General features: G+C 41.1%; 2 protein-coding genes across 5 annotated transcripts; one reads left to right on the forward strand and one right to left on the reverse strand.

Annotated features, from left to right (window-relative positions):
• The first annotated feature begins 333 nt into the window (after window positions 1-333).
• Window positions 334-11,675, forward strand: dnm1l (dynamin 1-like). 4 transcript variants are annotated; one of them, XM_068722498.1, is made up of 20 exons: window positions 334-550; window positions 1,982-2,126; window positions 2,710-2,739; window positions 3,403-3,449; window positions 3,902-3,973; window positions 4,126-4,212; window positions 4,336-4,498; window positions 4,783-4,903; window positions 5,235-5,366; window positions 5,598-5,804; window positions 5,938-6,058; window positions 6,149-6,304; window positions 6,440-6,529; window positions 6,621-6,713; window positions 6,932-6,985; window positions 7,097-7,168; window positions 8,094-8,270; window positions 8,589-8,698; window positions 8,827-8,986; window positions 9,744-11,675. In XM_068722498.1, exons 1-20 carry the CDS (start codon window positions 449-451, stop codon window positions 9,798-9,800), a joined length of 2,196 nt encoding a protein of 731 aa, XP_068578599.1. In that variant the 5' UTR covers window positions 334-448; the 3' UTR covers window positions 9,801-11,675. The 4 variants fall into 4 exon arrangements, with proteins under 4 accessions (XP_068578599.1, XP_068578601.1, XP_068578600.1 ...); XM_068722500.1 differs by lacking the exon at window positions 7,097-7,168; XM_068722499.1 differs by lacking the exon at window positions 2,710-2,739.
• Window positions 10,583-15,185, reverse strand: tnnt2d (troponin T2d, cardiac). The gene is made up of 13 exons (XM_068722508.1): window positions 15,051-15,185; window positions 14,163-14,217; window positions 14,030-14,040; window positions 13,921-13,938; window positions 13,788-13,809; window positions 13,646-13,703; window positions 13,431-13,547; window positions 13,273-13,350; window positions 13,078-13,188; window positions 12,016-12,128; window positions 11,793-11,883; window positions 11,315-11,352; window positions 10,583-10,671 (listed from the first exon to the last, which is right to left on the reverse strand). The coding sequence occupies exons 2-13, from the start codon at window positions 14,198-14,200 to the stop codon at window positions 10,626-10,628; spliced, it is 741 nt and encodes a 246-aa protein (XP_068578609.1). The 5' UTR covers window positions 14,201-14,217; window positions 15,051-15,185; the 3' UTR covers window positions 10,583-10,625.
• Window positions 15,186-15,371: the final 186 nt, after the last annotated feature.

Here is a 15,371-nt window from a genome sequence, read left to right on the forward strand (position 1 = left end):
GTTTTTTTGGATAAGACCAAAATCTGGCATATTTAATGAATTCGTTTTAGCATTAAATCAAACTAGTGCCTACATAATGTCTTCAACCTACTAAGGAATCCCACGTTTAGAAATAGTTTGTTACACACGTTGGTTACGGTTGCGTAGAGGAAAAAATAAATAACTTTCTTTTCATTGGTTGAACACGAGTATGACGTCACCGGCAGGAAATGTAGTTCCGCAGAAGTCAAACCCCTCGATCACGGTAATGTTGAGCGAGACTCTAGTGAACTCTAACTCCCATGATTCAAATATGGGCAAACTGTGTGCGCACTTGCTTTGTAGAGCCAAAAGAGACGCCAGTTAGCATTAACCCAGAGAGACATTGAATGACTTTGTAGCGCGGTGCCGCAGGGTGAAGAAAGTTGTCTGTTTGTTTTGACAGGTCGGGATATTAGTATCTGAGCTCATGGAGGCCCTCATACCTGTCATTAACAAACTGCAGGATGTGTTCAACACGGTCGGAGCGGACATCATTCAACTGCCGCAGATAGTTGTTGTGGGCACTCAGGTGAGGAACGTCACTTCGCTTTAAGGCTAGCGAGTTAGTTAGCCTGCGACAACTTATTGTTTTGGCTTCTCCTGGAATGCAAACCTGAGTTCTTTTTTCAGTTTCATACAGGTGTGCTAGACAGAACTGCGTAGGCTGGCCTTACATAAGCTTTGCCTTTTATAAATCTAAGCTAATATACTGAGTGGCTAAATTAGCGTTAGCTACATGTGATCTCACTTAGAGTTATATACCTAACGCAGATAGCAATGTTTTTAGCTGACGGTAGTGAACGAGCACGTATCCACATAGCCCTCAGATCACTATCCTGGAAGTAAAATCATATTCTTTATTTAGGCCATATTAGATTACTTATCGATTAAACATGGACGCATTTTATCGCACCGTTCACACCAGCATCTACTCTGTTTCCAGTTTATTAGCTAACCTACACCTAGCTCTCTAAAACTAATGCTGGTTAAGTAAATAACTTGTAATCCCTGCAACGAGTCCTACGTGTATAAAGGTTACAATGTTCAGTTTTGTTGAAGGTTTCCATATTATGAGTGATATGTAGAATATCCTTGTTCATGTAGATCGGATTAAAAAACATATTACATCAAACAAAGTACAGTTCAACAACACTTGGAACCACCAATGACCGTGAAGTTGAATCACACCTTTCCTCTCTAACACAGTTTCTCTCTCTGTCCACCCAACCACCTTGTGTACACGTTAAAGCCTAATTGGTTTGAAGTGGCAGGAGTTTTGTCTAAACCATTTTCTTTCACTGGTCAGCTAATAGGATGTGACTGTCTCAGACATTTTGGCATCTGATGGTGTTACAGTGAGAGAAGCCAGAGGTTGCTTTAAGTTTGACCTTTCCAGGGCTCCACAAAGGCCCAGATCTGCAAATACCTTTATTTATGGACAGCTGTATCTCAGACCGTATGCCAAATATTAGTTATTCCTGTCAGATCTATTAATAGACCTACGTAGTGCCTATGTCTGTCCAAAAAAAATAGGTTTACTCCTACAGAGTACGAAAGTAATTACATGTGTAGCCTTCACCTCCTACTGAGCTAATCAGGACCAGTCCAATGAAGCGTAATCTGCTAGTCCAGTGAGCTAGTTGAGGTATTTCAGTGAAGCAGATCTCATTAGAATAAAATCACACCTCGTGCTTGTGTTAATGAAAACTGAACAGTTGAAGATGCTACACGGTTTGTGTCCGATCAGTGAGTGACATCCAGCACTGCCAACTTCACCCCAATACTTCCTGAGCCATCTGAAAGACACCAGGAACCTTTTTTTGGGTCCCAGAAGTAAATTTGACTTTTGCTCTTTTGGTCAAAATACAGTCAAGGCTGATTTCTCTCTTCAACAAGTCATTTATACTTCAGTCTCCCCTATAATGTTATTTTTTTTTTTTTATGTTGTTTTTGTCTACAGAGCAGTGGGAAGAGTTCGGTTTTAGAGAGCCTGGTTGGCAGGGACATTCTGCCGCGTGGCACTGGCATCGTCACACGCCGACCTCTCATCCTGCAGCTCGTTCACATCGATTCAGAGGACTGCAGGAAAACCAGTGAAGAGAATGGTAACACCGATGTCTCCTCTGTCATCTCTGTACCTGTGGAGTCGTTGCATAGTCATCTTCTTCTGCAAACTATACTCAAATCAACCTAATAATATTTTAAAACAAACAGTGAAATATGGAAATGCTGCATTAAGCAGACTAGTTGGTGTAGTTCTTCTACAATACATTTTGTCAAGTGAATGTACGGGGACGTCGCAGTTGCATTAATTCAGACAGGAAGCGGACTAAGCTTCTCTTTCACTGGCCAAGAGCATAAAGGTTTATAAGATTTAAATGTTAGAGAGATCTTTAACAGACACTTTATCCAATGTCAGGAGACTTCTCTGCTACGGTGCAGTTTTAATGAATTACTCCACAATGGGATGTTTTTATATTGTGAAAGGAACAGCAGTTTAAACGAGCACCGATACCATCCGCCTCTGAGTGAAAACAACAGGGGGAAAATGTGCCAAGTTCCTGCATTTATTTAATACGGTTCTCTGGGAACGGCCTCAGAGCGACTCTGCATTGCTGCAGTTTAATAGAGGAGCTGCAGATAGCCAGGCTAACTCTTTTGTCTCCTGTCGTCTCTCTTTAACCACAGAATCCAAGAAAAATGGACGTCTTTACAGAGGTCTCCTTTTCCTTGTTCTTTGCCTTATTGTGTTTGTATAGTACATGACCTCCCCTGTCTCTCCTGCCCATCCTGCCCCATCTTGCCCTGTCTTTGTGTGACTTTTGTTTACAAAGCTGCCAAACCATGTGGCTTCACTTTGTTCAGTTCCCTTGAATTAGGATGGTCTCTGTCAGTTGAAGTTAGATGAAGAAAATTAGCAGTTTCCTGTCAAAAATAATAATTTTGTGCTTAGTTTTACATTTTAAAAGTCCACCTATGATGTCCTGAATACCAACTTCCTCCAAGATGACTAACAGACTCCACCTATGTAATGTTGTTTCCTTCTTTGTGTTGCAACGTTGATTATTGCAGCTGAGGTCATTGCTGTTTTTTGGGTTTTTTTAAAGACTCTCTAGGTCCTTGCTTCCACAAATTCACATGCGTTTGTTTTTTTTTTTTTTTGCTTTAGGCTTTTATTTGCTTTCATGACTCTTGTGTGAAAACCACTGTCTTTTTTTCTCCTCTGTGGGGAGTTTTTTTCCATCCCATGTTTTGCCTTCAGAGAAATCATCCCATGAGACATAGCACTAGTAATAATAGTAGCAGTGATCTCAAGGCCACATCAACACATCTGTCACATCAGTAACTGAAACATCTGTCCTCAACTTTGTATTCCTGCAGGCATCGACGGAGAGGAATGGGGCAAATTTCTTCACACCAAAAACAAGGTAGAGTAGTCTCACTCCTGTCCTCTCACTCCTGTCTGCCAGAACACAATATTCTCAGTGGAGTCTGTTGTCTTGTATACAGACAAATCTGAATATTCAATGCTGGTGCAGCATCCTGTGTTGATTCACTAACATTTATGGATTAGCAACTTTAAGACATTAGGTGGGTTTGTGGTATGTTTTGAAACGGCAACATCTGTAATGAGATCAGGCACACACCCTCTCAGTAGCTGAAGATGTTTGTGTGGCTTATGGTTGAATTGTGTCTTTTTAGCTCCACATGGTTCATTGTGTTTGAACAAAGATGATGCGCTGATAGCCTCATGACTATAAACAGGAAGTCTGTCAAAACGAACTACCCCATGTCCTATTTTTTTTTTTTGTCGCTCTATGTTGTTGTTGCTGCTAACATATTAAAGTCTTTATCTTTCATTGTTAAATTGCTCTTCCAGATCTACACAGACTTTGAGGAGATCAGGCAAGAAGTTGAAGCAGAAACTGAAAGAATTTCAGGCAATAACAAGGTATGCTGATCACGCCCATTAAGAGGGAACGTTAAATGAAGAAATTACAGCAATGGATGATTTCAAAATATCAGCATCAACCTAAAGATTTTGACTCGACCTCTGAAGCAATATCAGCCTGTTAAGAGTGACCAGATGTTTTTGTTTTCCAGGGTATAAGTGATGAACCCATTCATCTGAAAATCTTCTCGCCATACGTTGTGAACCTCACATTGGTGGATCTACCTGGCATTACAAAGGTGAGATAAGTTTCCCCTTTTTTCCTCTCCATGTCCAAACCTCGAGTATCTTTGAACTCAAGATGATCCGGCAGATGAATCTCAGGGGTTTGAAGTCAAACGTGTGTGTCTTTGTTAAATCAGGTGCCTGTGGGAGACCAGCCCAAAGACATAGAGCTCCAGATCAAAGAATTGATCTTCAAGTACATCTCCAACCCCAACTCCATCATCCTGGCTGTGACTGCTGCCAATACAGACATGGCAACATCAGAGGCCCTTAAAGTAGCCCGAGAGTTTGACCCTGATGGTAAATGGCTTCTTGTTGATTCATTCTTCACTTTCTTCTGTTGCTCTTCTTGACGTTTCTTCCGTATTTTTATACTTCGATGGTCTATAGGACAGAGGGTTTCTTATGCTGTACCGATTGTAAAGTCCCTTGAGGTGTATTTGTGAAATTGGGCGATGTAAAGAAAATTTATTTAACATCTGTTTTTTACATTTAATGTGTCATCAGCATATGCCCATACTTTTAATGTCAGGTGCTCTTTGCGTTTCCTGCCTCAGTGGTGTTCATGGTGTCTTTGTCTTCAGGCAGGAGGACGCTAGCAGTGGTGACCAAGCTGGATCTGATGGATGCTGGCACAGATGCCATGGATGTATTGATGGGCAGGGTCATTCCTGTCAAACTGGGCATTATTGGAGTCGTTAACAGGTAACACTGCGCTTTTGTGCCTCGTTAGTTAGTTACAGTAGTTAGTTAGGAGGGGAGGAAGGAAGAAAAAAACAAACTTTATAGTCCATGTTGTGGAAAAGTGTTTATGGTTTCACCACAAAATGATAAAAAAAACACAAAGCAGAGGATAAATGTCACAGTAGGACTGGGCGGTATGACCAAAAATGTATATCACGGTATTTTGTAAGATTATGCTCAACTATAGTCACATGGGTGGTGGTGGTGGTGGTTATACTCAAAAAGACATTAAAGACTAACGTGTGCGTGTGCGTGTGCGTGTGTGTGTGTGTGTGTGTGTGCTCGTTCTTAGGAGTCAGTTGGATATCAATCAGAAGAAGTTGGTGGCAGATTCCATTCGAGATGAATACGCCTACCTACAGAAGAAGTACCCCTCGCTTGCAAACAGAAATGGAACCAAACATCTGGCCAGAACGTTGAACAGGTATGGAGCTGTAATTCATCTATTACTTAGATTTTTTTAGATATTGATTATCATTTTTTTAATTTAGCAAATGAAGAGTTTGAGTCGCTTATCAACCTTTTACGTTTAGAGGTTATTCCCTCTTTGACTTCTAAATCTTCCGATCTGATGCCGTACTGTTGTAGTCAATAACAAATCTCCCTCTTAATTTCCAAATCTGAGCGTGAACTGATTTCTTTCTCCTCGTCAAAGGTTACTCATGCACCACATCAGAGACTGTCTTCCTGAGCTGAAGACGAGGATCAACGTGCTGGCAGCTCAGTACCAGTCGTTACTCAGCGGTTACGGCGAGCCTGTCGACGACAAGAGCTCCACGCTGCTGCAGCTCATCACCAAGTTTGCTGCAGAGTACTGCCACACCATAGAGGGCACGGCCAAGTACATAGAGACAACTGAGCTGTGAGTTACACAACGCTCATAACTGCACGTGCTTCCATACACCACTAAGGGGTGCTAGCATCAATGCTATCCTGAGGTCTCGAGTGAAACTTCTGCCTGTGTCTTTAATGTAGTTTCATCTCCTTTTTCTCAGATGTGGTGGAGCGAGAATCTGTTATATATTTCATGAAACGTTTGGTCGCACATTGGAGTCGGTAGATCCTCTGGGTGGTCTGACGACCATCGATGTGCTCACGGCAATCAGAAATGCGACGGTGGGTTTCTGCTTCCTGTTTAACTTGTAATGTGTTTTTTTTTTTAAGTGGCACCTTTTTGAAGACTCACAGCTTCATTGTATCCGACAGGGCCCGAGGCCTGCTTTGTTCGTCCCCGAGGTTTCGTTTGAGTTGCTGGTAAAGCGGCAGGTGAAGCGCCTGGAGGATCCCAGTCTGCGCTGCGTGGAGCTGGTTCACGAGGAGATGCAGAGGATTATTCAGCACTGCAGCAACTACAGCACACAGGTGAGAAACACAGTCTCGCTTATACACATTTAAAAACCAAAGCATGTTTTTCCGCTGTTAACTAACCACCTCACTGTTCTAGTAGCTGATTAAATGTAAACAAACACTAAGTATGACATTTGTTCATCTCTGCAGGAGCTGCTGAGGTTTCCAAAGCTCCATGATGCCATCGTAGAAGTGGTCACCTCGTTACTCAGAAAGAGGCTCCCAGTCACCAATGAAATGGTCAGGACCTGCTCACACTGAATACCATTTCAAGGGAAGTTTACGGGCATCCTCGTGCTGATTAATCAATTTTTTTTATTTTTTTTTACAGGTTCACAACCTGGTTGCCATTGAGCTGGCCTATATCAACACCAAGCACCCTGACTTTGCCGATGCCTGTGGCCTCATGAACAATAACATAGAGGTAAGGCGCTAACTTCACATAATGCATCTAATAAATGTGTTTTCTAATCCTTAAAGCGTCTATTGTTTTTTAAAAGGCACTACTAGAAGACGTTTTCCCAAAGAGAGCTTAAAGTTTGCATCATCAAGAGTAATACAAATACATGAAGCTTTATGTTTGAGACATGAAAACAGTTTCTACATTCCCTTTAGAGTTGTATTTTCTTTTTCCTTTCGTAGGAGCAGAGACGCAACAGAATGAGGGACCTGCCCTCTGCTGTGCCCAGAGACAAGGTACAGTCGGTCCCCATGATTTTAATGTTAACCAACTTCACATGATGTAAAGTTCCTTCACACCTCTGCCTGCAGCTCCACTCTGTCCTTCTTGATGTTGTCTTTCTCTAGTCCCTTAAAGGGCCAGGTGGTCAGTCTCTCTCTCCCACTGAGCCTCTTGCCCTTGAGGGCGAGGCCGCCAAGGTGTGACCCGTTCGCTCACTGCCTGCCCACATTTAACCCCCCCCCCCTCCTCCATGCCCTTACTGTCGTCCTTATTTCCACCATGCTCAGATGCTCAGATTTGAAAGTCCTGTACTCCTCTAAATTCACTCAAACCGTGTTGTAGCAGGTGGTTGGGCCTTTGGTGTTCTGATAATACAGTGGGATTACTATAACTGTGTATCTAACCCATTGTGCTGCATGCTGATTGCTCACAACTAATACAATATTGCTTATTAATATATAGTCATAATCATTTGCATGATTGCATGTTTTCTTCTTGGAATTAAAAAAAATACTAATTGGACTTGGCATGAGTGGGCGATATGGAAAAATATATTGTACTTCTACAATGAGAGCAATCTTTCTCAAAATTCTATTGGAAAAACAACATTGTAAGATAAAATAACCAAAAGTCTCCCTCTGGCTAATAATAAAGTCCTATAAATCCAATATTGCCTGATGAGTAGTTTTACTTATTGATTTGCAATGTTCCCTTCTACTGCTGAGGAAACTTATATCATGGTATCTATTAGTATATTTTCATATTGTCCAATCCAAATCTGGCTTATGTCATTCATGCCCTCTTACTTTTCTCTCGTACTAAGTGAGAAGAATGAACAATACTCTTGATGAACTTCTTTGCAATGAAATCAAAGAAGGCCTGGCATGCTACTATTTGAAACTGTTTTTGAAATTAACATTTATTATTATTAGTAGTATTATTATAGATAGATAGATAGATAGATAGATAGATAGATAGATAGATAGATAGATAGATAGATAGATAGATAGATAGATAGATAGAAAAATGTGTTGCATGATACACTTCCAGCCCTTGTAATTGCCTGAGCATGTGCAGGATTTATCACACGTCCTCCCTCCCCGTCTCTCTCCCCCCCTTTAGGCTGCAGCAGGTGGCTCTCAGAGCGGCAACGTCGGCGAGCAGAGCGACGGCGGGACGGGGAACTGGAGGGGCATGTTGAGGAAGGGAGAGGAGGGACCAGCTGGTGACAGAGCCATGCTCCAGCACCCGCGCCCTGCAAGCCCACAAAGGGGCCACGCGGTCAACCTGCTCGATGTGGTGGGTACTCTGCATTTGTAGACATTGTAACAGCCTCAAAACATGGCATTGTTGATTTCAAGTATTTAAAGTATGTGCACTCTCTTTATTGTAGTTATTGCTCAACGGTAATATACAGTATGTCATATGGAGAGCAATGAGAGTTTCTACTGTAGTAGGCAAACGCACCTTGAAATGTAAAAACAACCTATTCACCTGTGGTCTCTATTGCTTTTTCCTGGTCACGTTCCACTTAATGCATTAAAGTCTAACCGACATGTTTTTTGAAGTAAAATATAATGTTCTTAAAATGTATTCTTATCACGTTTTCATTGTCAGCCGGTACCAGTGTCCAGAAGGTTGTCTGCTCGAGAGCAGAGGGACTGCGAGGTCATCGAGAGACTCATCAAGTCATACTTCCTTATTGTACGGAAAAACATCCAGGACAGGTACTCGTGTAATCAGGGTTTTTTTTTTTCACCCACCATACTAACATTTTTGAGAACTTGGCATTATTGCGCCGCTCTTATGTGCTGTACTGTCTTTTCACCCCTCTGTTGTTGTTGTTTGGCCTCAGTGTACCGAAGGCGGTGATGCACTTCCTGGTGAACCATGTGAAGGACTGCCTGCAGAGTGAGCTGGTGGGTCAGTTATACAAGACGGGCCTGCTGGACGACCTGCTGACAGAGTCCGAGGACATGGCTCAGAGACGCACGGAGGCCGCTGACATGCTCAAGGTAACAGATTCATCAACCGTCACAGTGGAACGCCCAAAACAGGATCCTGTGTCAATCATATGCTCACTGCTCAGCAAAGCTTTGGTCAGGGATCTTTGTCAGGCATAAATAAGACGTATAGATATATTAAAACATTTACTTAAAAACTTTAACTCTTCACTTCAGCTCTTATAGACCGAAGGAATATATAATTATATTAATTGGGTTTTTGAAGCTTGAAAGAATTGATTCACAATTTTTCCAATCTGGTATAAAACAATAGTCAGGTGTCAAGTTTAGGTTTGGGTTAGATCAGTTTGGGTTAGACAAATCAAGCAAATATATGTTTCGTGCAAAAATTCCCTCTTTGTGTTTCCGTAGGGTTAGGGTTGTTGTATTGAATTGGCCCCTTTCTATGCAAATGAGCGTCATTGTAAACGCTGCCCAACATGTGTACTTTACCACATGGGTAATTGCAAACCAATGCAAGAGACGGGTAAATTGAACTCAGCTGGAAAAACTCTTTGGGCGTGTTTACGCTGTAATATCAATAACACAATATCTTTTGTGAATCAGACCTTGAGATGGGGCAGAAAGCGTGTATGTAAGTGATGGACAATTCATGGTGCTATCAAGGGCTGCAATCCATTCTTTTTTCTTTAAATTCACCCACCAGTGTAAGAATTAATTAATGTAGAACGAGCGTACCCCTATATGTGCCCAAAAGGCATCAGCTGAGGGTATAGGAATAATAGAGTTTTTAAATGTGTGTGTCCAGGCGTTGCAGAAAGCGAGCCAGGTGATCGCAGAGATCAGAGAAACCCATCTGTGGTGAGGGCGGCCTCTCTTCAGCAGGCTCCGTTCATCCCTCATGGACCATCCCTCATGGACCATCCAAAAGCTCCTGCTGTGACCCCCAGCTCCTCTGACGGCAGAGACCAACAAGTTGAAAATGCACTGGTGTTGATATGTTTATATCGAAACATAGTTTTAATGTACAGTAAGGACTTGGATTTAATGAAGGGCAGTACATATCGGCTCCTCTCCATCAGCATCACACACGCTCCTGTCCTAGTTGTTGAACCGATTAGTAGATAACGTTGTGCATCACCACCATGTGGAGCCTTGCTGAGGAATCTCTGCTCTTAAATTAAATTTGAATTAAAGCTGGAAATGACAAAACTCATGCTGCGACATGTAGACGTTCTCTTTATGTCAATTCTTTTATTAGATGTTGACAAAATAATGCGTCTACAGCTGATTGTTTCCAAAGAAATGCACTTCATGTAGATGTTTTGTTAAAAACAGTTATGTTTATATACTATTCTACATCAGACCCACATTCGTCCCTTTTGTTTACATGTTGAACTAGATCTAATCACAATTGTAGAGGTTTTAAGTACATTGAATGAGCCGTAACTGAAGGGTTGTGGCTGCTTGAGTCTTGGTATGAATATGTTATGGTACTGTATGCTGGACTTCATTACACAGAAACGGATAAATCTGCATTGTTTGAAAAGAGGCAGCAGAGTGGATGTAATGACTTATTTATTGTTATGATGTTTGACATGTAACCCAACACAACAGAACAATGAATACACAGATAATAGGGCCAGTCACTGATGTTGAAGTCCTCCTCGTCCCCCGTCTGGCTGCTCCTTTACCTCACCCGGCCCCCCATCTTGCCTTTGCCCCGTCCTTTGGCACTGAAAGGATGAAGGGAGAGATAAATGCCAAATGTAAAGCACCGCAATCATTGGGTTTAGGACTCGTGGACGTCATTCACTTTCTGCACTCGGCAAATCAAAACGCATATATATAACGGTGAACGGGGTGTATTTTGTACAGTATTGATGGTAAACACGGACATGTTCTCTCTCTGACCGTTCGAACACAGCTAAATGTATTTCAGTGAAGCTTGACAGTTTGTTACGCTAATGACATTGCAAATAAATTAAAGTTTATTTCCTTTACAATTTTGAAAGAGTCATGTTCATGCTCAAATATGTATCGAAGTAGGCAATCAAGTTTTTACATTTCAATTTGATCACCAGAGCCTGCCAGGTGCAGCATAAAACATATGACCATTTGAACAAAGTGTGCCAGGACGGTCATGATTCAATGCTTGTGTTTGAGATGGATGGAGAGAATAAATGGCCTCAGGGAGGGTTTTGTGGCTAATCTATAGTTTGAGTGTGTATGTTTTAACATTCAAAAGATTGTGATCGTACTCTGAGATCTTTGATCTTTCAATGTCAATAACGATGGGGGAAATGTGACGTGGTATGGTATATAAAAAATGTCAAAATGGAAAGTAGCACATTTTGAAGATGGGGTTCGTGTTCTTACCTCTGGTGATCCTTGACTCGAGCAAGAAGCTGGTTAATCTGCAAAAAACACATACATGTTGCTCAGTGTTTTTAAAGTACGCACATATGATGGCAGATGAGTCCAGCAGAGGTTGTCTGCAAAGCCTTCTGTTGACCCTGAACACCTTTCACCTGTAAAATGTAACTTCATGCACCTGCAAGGCTTGTGCCACTTGAGTCGGGTGACAAATTAAAGAAGGATGCAGTTGAGGAGGCAGTTGATTTATAGCAAACAATTGTTTCTCCAGACATTCTAATCCATCCATCCAATATCTGTAACTGAAGCCAATCCAAGCCCACATTGTTTTCTAAAACTTGACATTAAAGCATTGTTGACTCCACATCTGTCCCAGGTGCCACATTTGTCGAGATCTTCCTCTTTTGTTTCTCATAAAGATAGAGGACCTCATCACCAAATCAATTATTTCCATTGTTTTGTGGTGTTTTGGATGACTTACATCGTACTTCTGTCTTTTGAGTTTTTCACCGAGATCAAACTTCTCAGCCTCCAGCCCCATCAGCCACTGCCACAGCTCGTTGGCCTTCTCCCTAAACACAAACAGCCACAGGTCACATTGAGAGCATCTGTCTTATATCCAGTGATACCAAACGTTTGAATCATCGAAATCCTATTAATGTCAGGATTCATCGTTTGAGACACGGTGCACCGCTTTGACCTACTTGAGTTTATCCTCGTTCAGATGATCAACGTTCAGAGCCTTCCTGCGGTCTGCCAGGATCTTCTTCTTCTTCTCCCTCTCAGTTTGTTTCTTTGCTCCTCTTCTGTTATCGCTCTGTGTTGGTCAGAACGCACACAGACACGTAAGTCAATCTGAATGCAACAGAAATGCAGATGTAGTTTTTTGAATCCATCTTTTTTCTTTCTTTTTTTTTTTTTTTTACAAGGGATTGATAAAAAAATCTATCCCAGGAAAACTACTATAATATTATCATGGAGGTACATACTGTATTCTGTACTAAGTATTCTGAACTACTCCATTACAATACAAAACAATAATTCAAAGACATTACTAAGATGCAAAATGAATGGTAAGTGCTGCCCTGTGAGTGTTGTATTAGTAAACACTAATTATATTATACTTATTAGTGTATTTTACTGTTATTTCTACTGATGCACTTACAGTATGTGTAAGCAGTATTTCAGTGGCGTAGTTGGTCAAGGTAGTTGTATATCACTGCATCATTTGAATCCACTATCCTATTTAACTACATTCTTACACCTATAATTACATTTTCATTTATGTTTATGCTCATTTAAGCTTTGTCCTCAAATCTTTTTGTAAAACGTTAGAAATTTTCAGGTTCATACCTGTGTTTTTGGTTTCTACATGTTAACATGCTTTTATGTACACAAAAAACACAGTATTGTCTGTCTGATTTGACCTGTTTTCACCCTCCCTCTGAAATGCTCCGTTTTAGCAACTGTCTCTTCAAGCCCCCCTCCCGAAAAAGCCCAGTCTGCTGTGACTGGGTTGTCTTATTTCATAGTTTGTTAGTTGGTGGGTACTCAAGATTTCAAAAGGAAAAGGTTTTTCATAACATGTCCCCAATAAATCATAATGAAATTACCTGTTTGGTCACCCTGTGTAGGCTTAAAAAGGTACATTTGTTTCCTTTTGTGCTTCTTCTACTTAAGTAGGACTTTTTGAGTACTTTTCCCATCCCTGTTCATTATGCTTCTCAACATCTTAAACACATAAAGCCGATTGGGAGTTGACTGACCTTATGTCCAGCGCTGTACTGCTGGGTCATGCTTGAGAGGGCCTTCTTCTTCTTGGCGTCGTCGTCGTGCTTCTTACGATGCTCCTCTTGCTCCTTGCGCTCTTTTTCGTCCTGTATGCGGCAACGGGTCAACTATTTAGTGGAGAAACTGATGACGTTGTCTGATATGATGAATGAGTTAACGTACGATCATACCGCAAGTCTGGCCTGCCTCTCCTTCTCTCTCTCTGCCCGGACCCTCTGCTGCTCTGCTCTCTCAGTACGACGTTTGTCCTGTAGGATGAAACATACACTGTTGTGGTGATTTGGACCAAACGGAAACACAATAATTCCTCTTTGACTGACACACTCACAATTCTGTTAACAAGGGCGAGGAGATCCTCCTCCTCTTTCTTCCTCTGGATGAAGTGAGCCTCGATCAGAGACTGCAGCTCAGACAGATCCTTATCCTGACGCTTCCTGTGGATGTCCTGCCGTCAGAAAAAAGAAATCAGGGAAGTAAGGATGCGTCTGTCAAATCTGATCCGAATGTTTATCCAGAGGGAAGCTTTTAATAAGGTCGACTCACATCAAAATCCACTTTATCACCATCAGGGATCTTTGGGGCAGCAATATTTGTCATGAACCTGTGGAAGTGAACAGTTTATTACTGTATGATCTGCCTTGAGTTTGGTTTTAACTGCTAAGCCAAAGAGAGCTAAGACACTTACTTTGGCTTGGGCTTTGACTCATCTGGGACGAAGAAAAGAAAATAGGAGACATTTAGAACAAATTGACAAGCGAGTAAGAAGAGGTCAATAACAAGCTGATGCATGAGAAGAAAAAATATTGCAGTTTTCTCACCTGTGGCCTCTTCTTGTGCTGATGATCAGGACCATAAATGATTAGTGAAATGATTGGAAATGAAATGAGGTAAAGTACATAAAAACATGGACATGTGCATTGTTCTTACCTTCTTGCTCCCTTCAGAAGTAATGACAAAAAGAATGAGAATAACAAAATCATGAATAAATTGTCAGATAATATTAACAGTAATGTTTTTAATCACAATATGAAAATATAAAAGTACAAAAACGAGTACATACTGAACTTCCTCCTCCGCGACTTCTTCCGTGTCAGACATTTTGTTATGGATGAGCTCTGCAAAATGTGTCTCTATTAGACTATTTTTAGACTGACAAATATTTCCGATCATTAAACAACATAGCAGAACATAAGATGGCAAGCATTCACACAGTTCACACTGACCCAAATATCTGAGGTCACTTTGGCAGTAGTGGAAAAAAGTATTCTGATCTTTTACTTGAGCAATAGTGATGCCACAATAAAATACTCTACACTAGTACAAGTAAAGGTTGTGCATTCAAAACAAATGCTTAAATTAACTAACAATACGTTTTTTTACATCAAAATATACTGCAGAATAAATAATGTCGCAAGCTATAAACAGTATTTCAATGTTGTAGTTTAGATGCTGCTGTAGCTCTGATTACTGTTTTATGAACATTTGTACTCAAGTACAGTATATAAGTAAATGTACTTTGTTTCTTCCAACTCAGGTTACTACTGAGATTTCTGAATTGTCTGAATTGAATTTCATTAATTTTGTGACAGAGCGGTTGTTGTTTAGTGAAATAAAAAGGACATTTTCCCCTAAAATGTGGTGAATATTATAAAGTAGCATAAAATAGAAACCACTCCACTATTCTACAAATATTTAGTTCATTTTCCATCAGGTCATTTAAGTTTGTTTAACAGCAGAACCACGAGTGAAAAGCACGTAATCTCATACAGTTCAGTCACATTTAGTAAATGTGACTGTAAATGTTCACTGCCTTTTAGCAGGCAGTGAACAGAATTAAAAACAGATATTAATTCTCCGCGTAATAGTTGTTAGACAGCAATGAAGTTCAAGATTTATGACTGATCAAGGCTTTGATTTAAAGTAGCAGCGCTGACATAACAGACCTTACCTGTAACTCAGACAGAGGGAGCTCAGAGACGAGGGACAGACTTCAGCTCCTTGAGGTTCACAAACAGGTTGAGCATCAAGAATACATAGTCCAGTCCTTCATACTCATGTGACTGCAGCACCCTATGGCTGGTCAGTCTATTGTTAGACAGCTGGATATTGGGACTCTGTGTCACTCACACACACACACACACACACACACACACACACACACACACACACACACACACACACACACACACACACACACACACACACACACACACACACACACACATGCCAACACACATTCTGCAGGTACATTCCCGTCCTGGTAAAATGT

This window comes from Cebidichthys violaceus, unplaced genomic scaffold, assembly GCF_023349555.1.
Source record: "Cebidichthys violaceus isolate CVI_PGR_0920_01 unplaced genomic scaffold, fCebVio1.0.p SCAF_3, whole genome shotgun sequence".
Taxonomy (NCBI): domain Eukaryota; kingdom Metazoa; phylum Chordata; class Actinopteri; order Perciformes; family Stichaeidae; genus Cebidichthys; species Cebidichthys violaceus.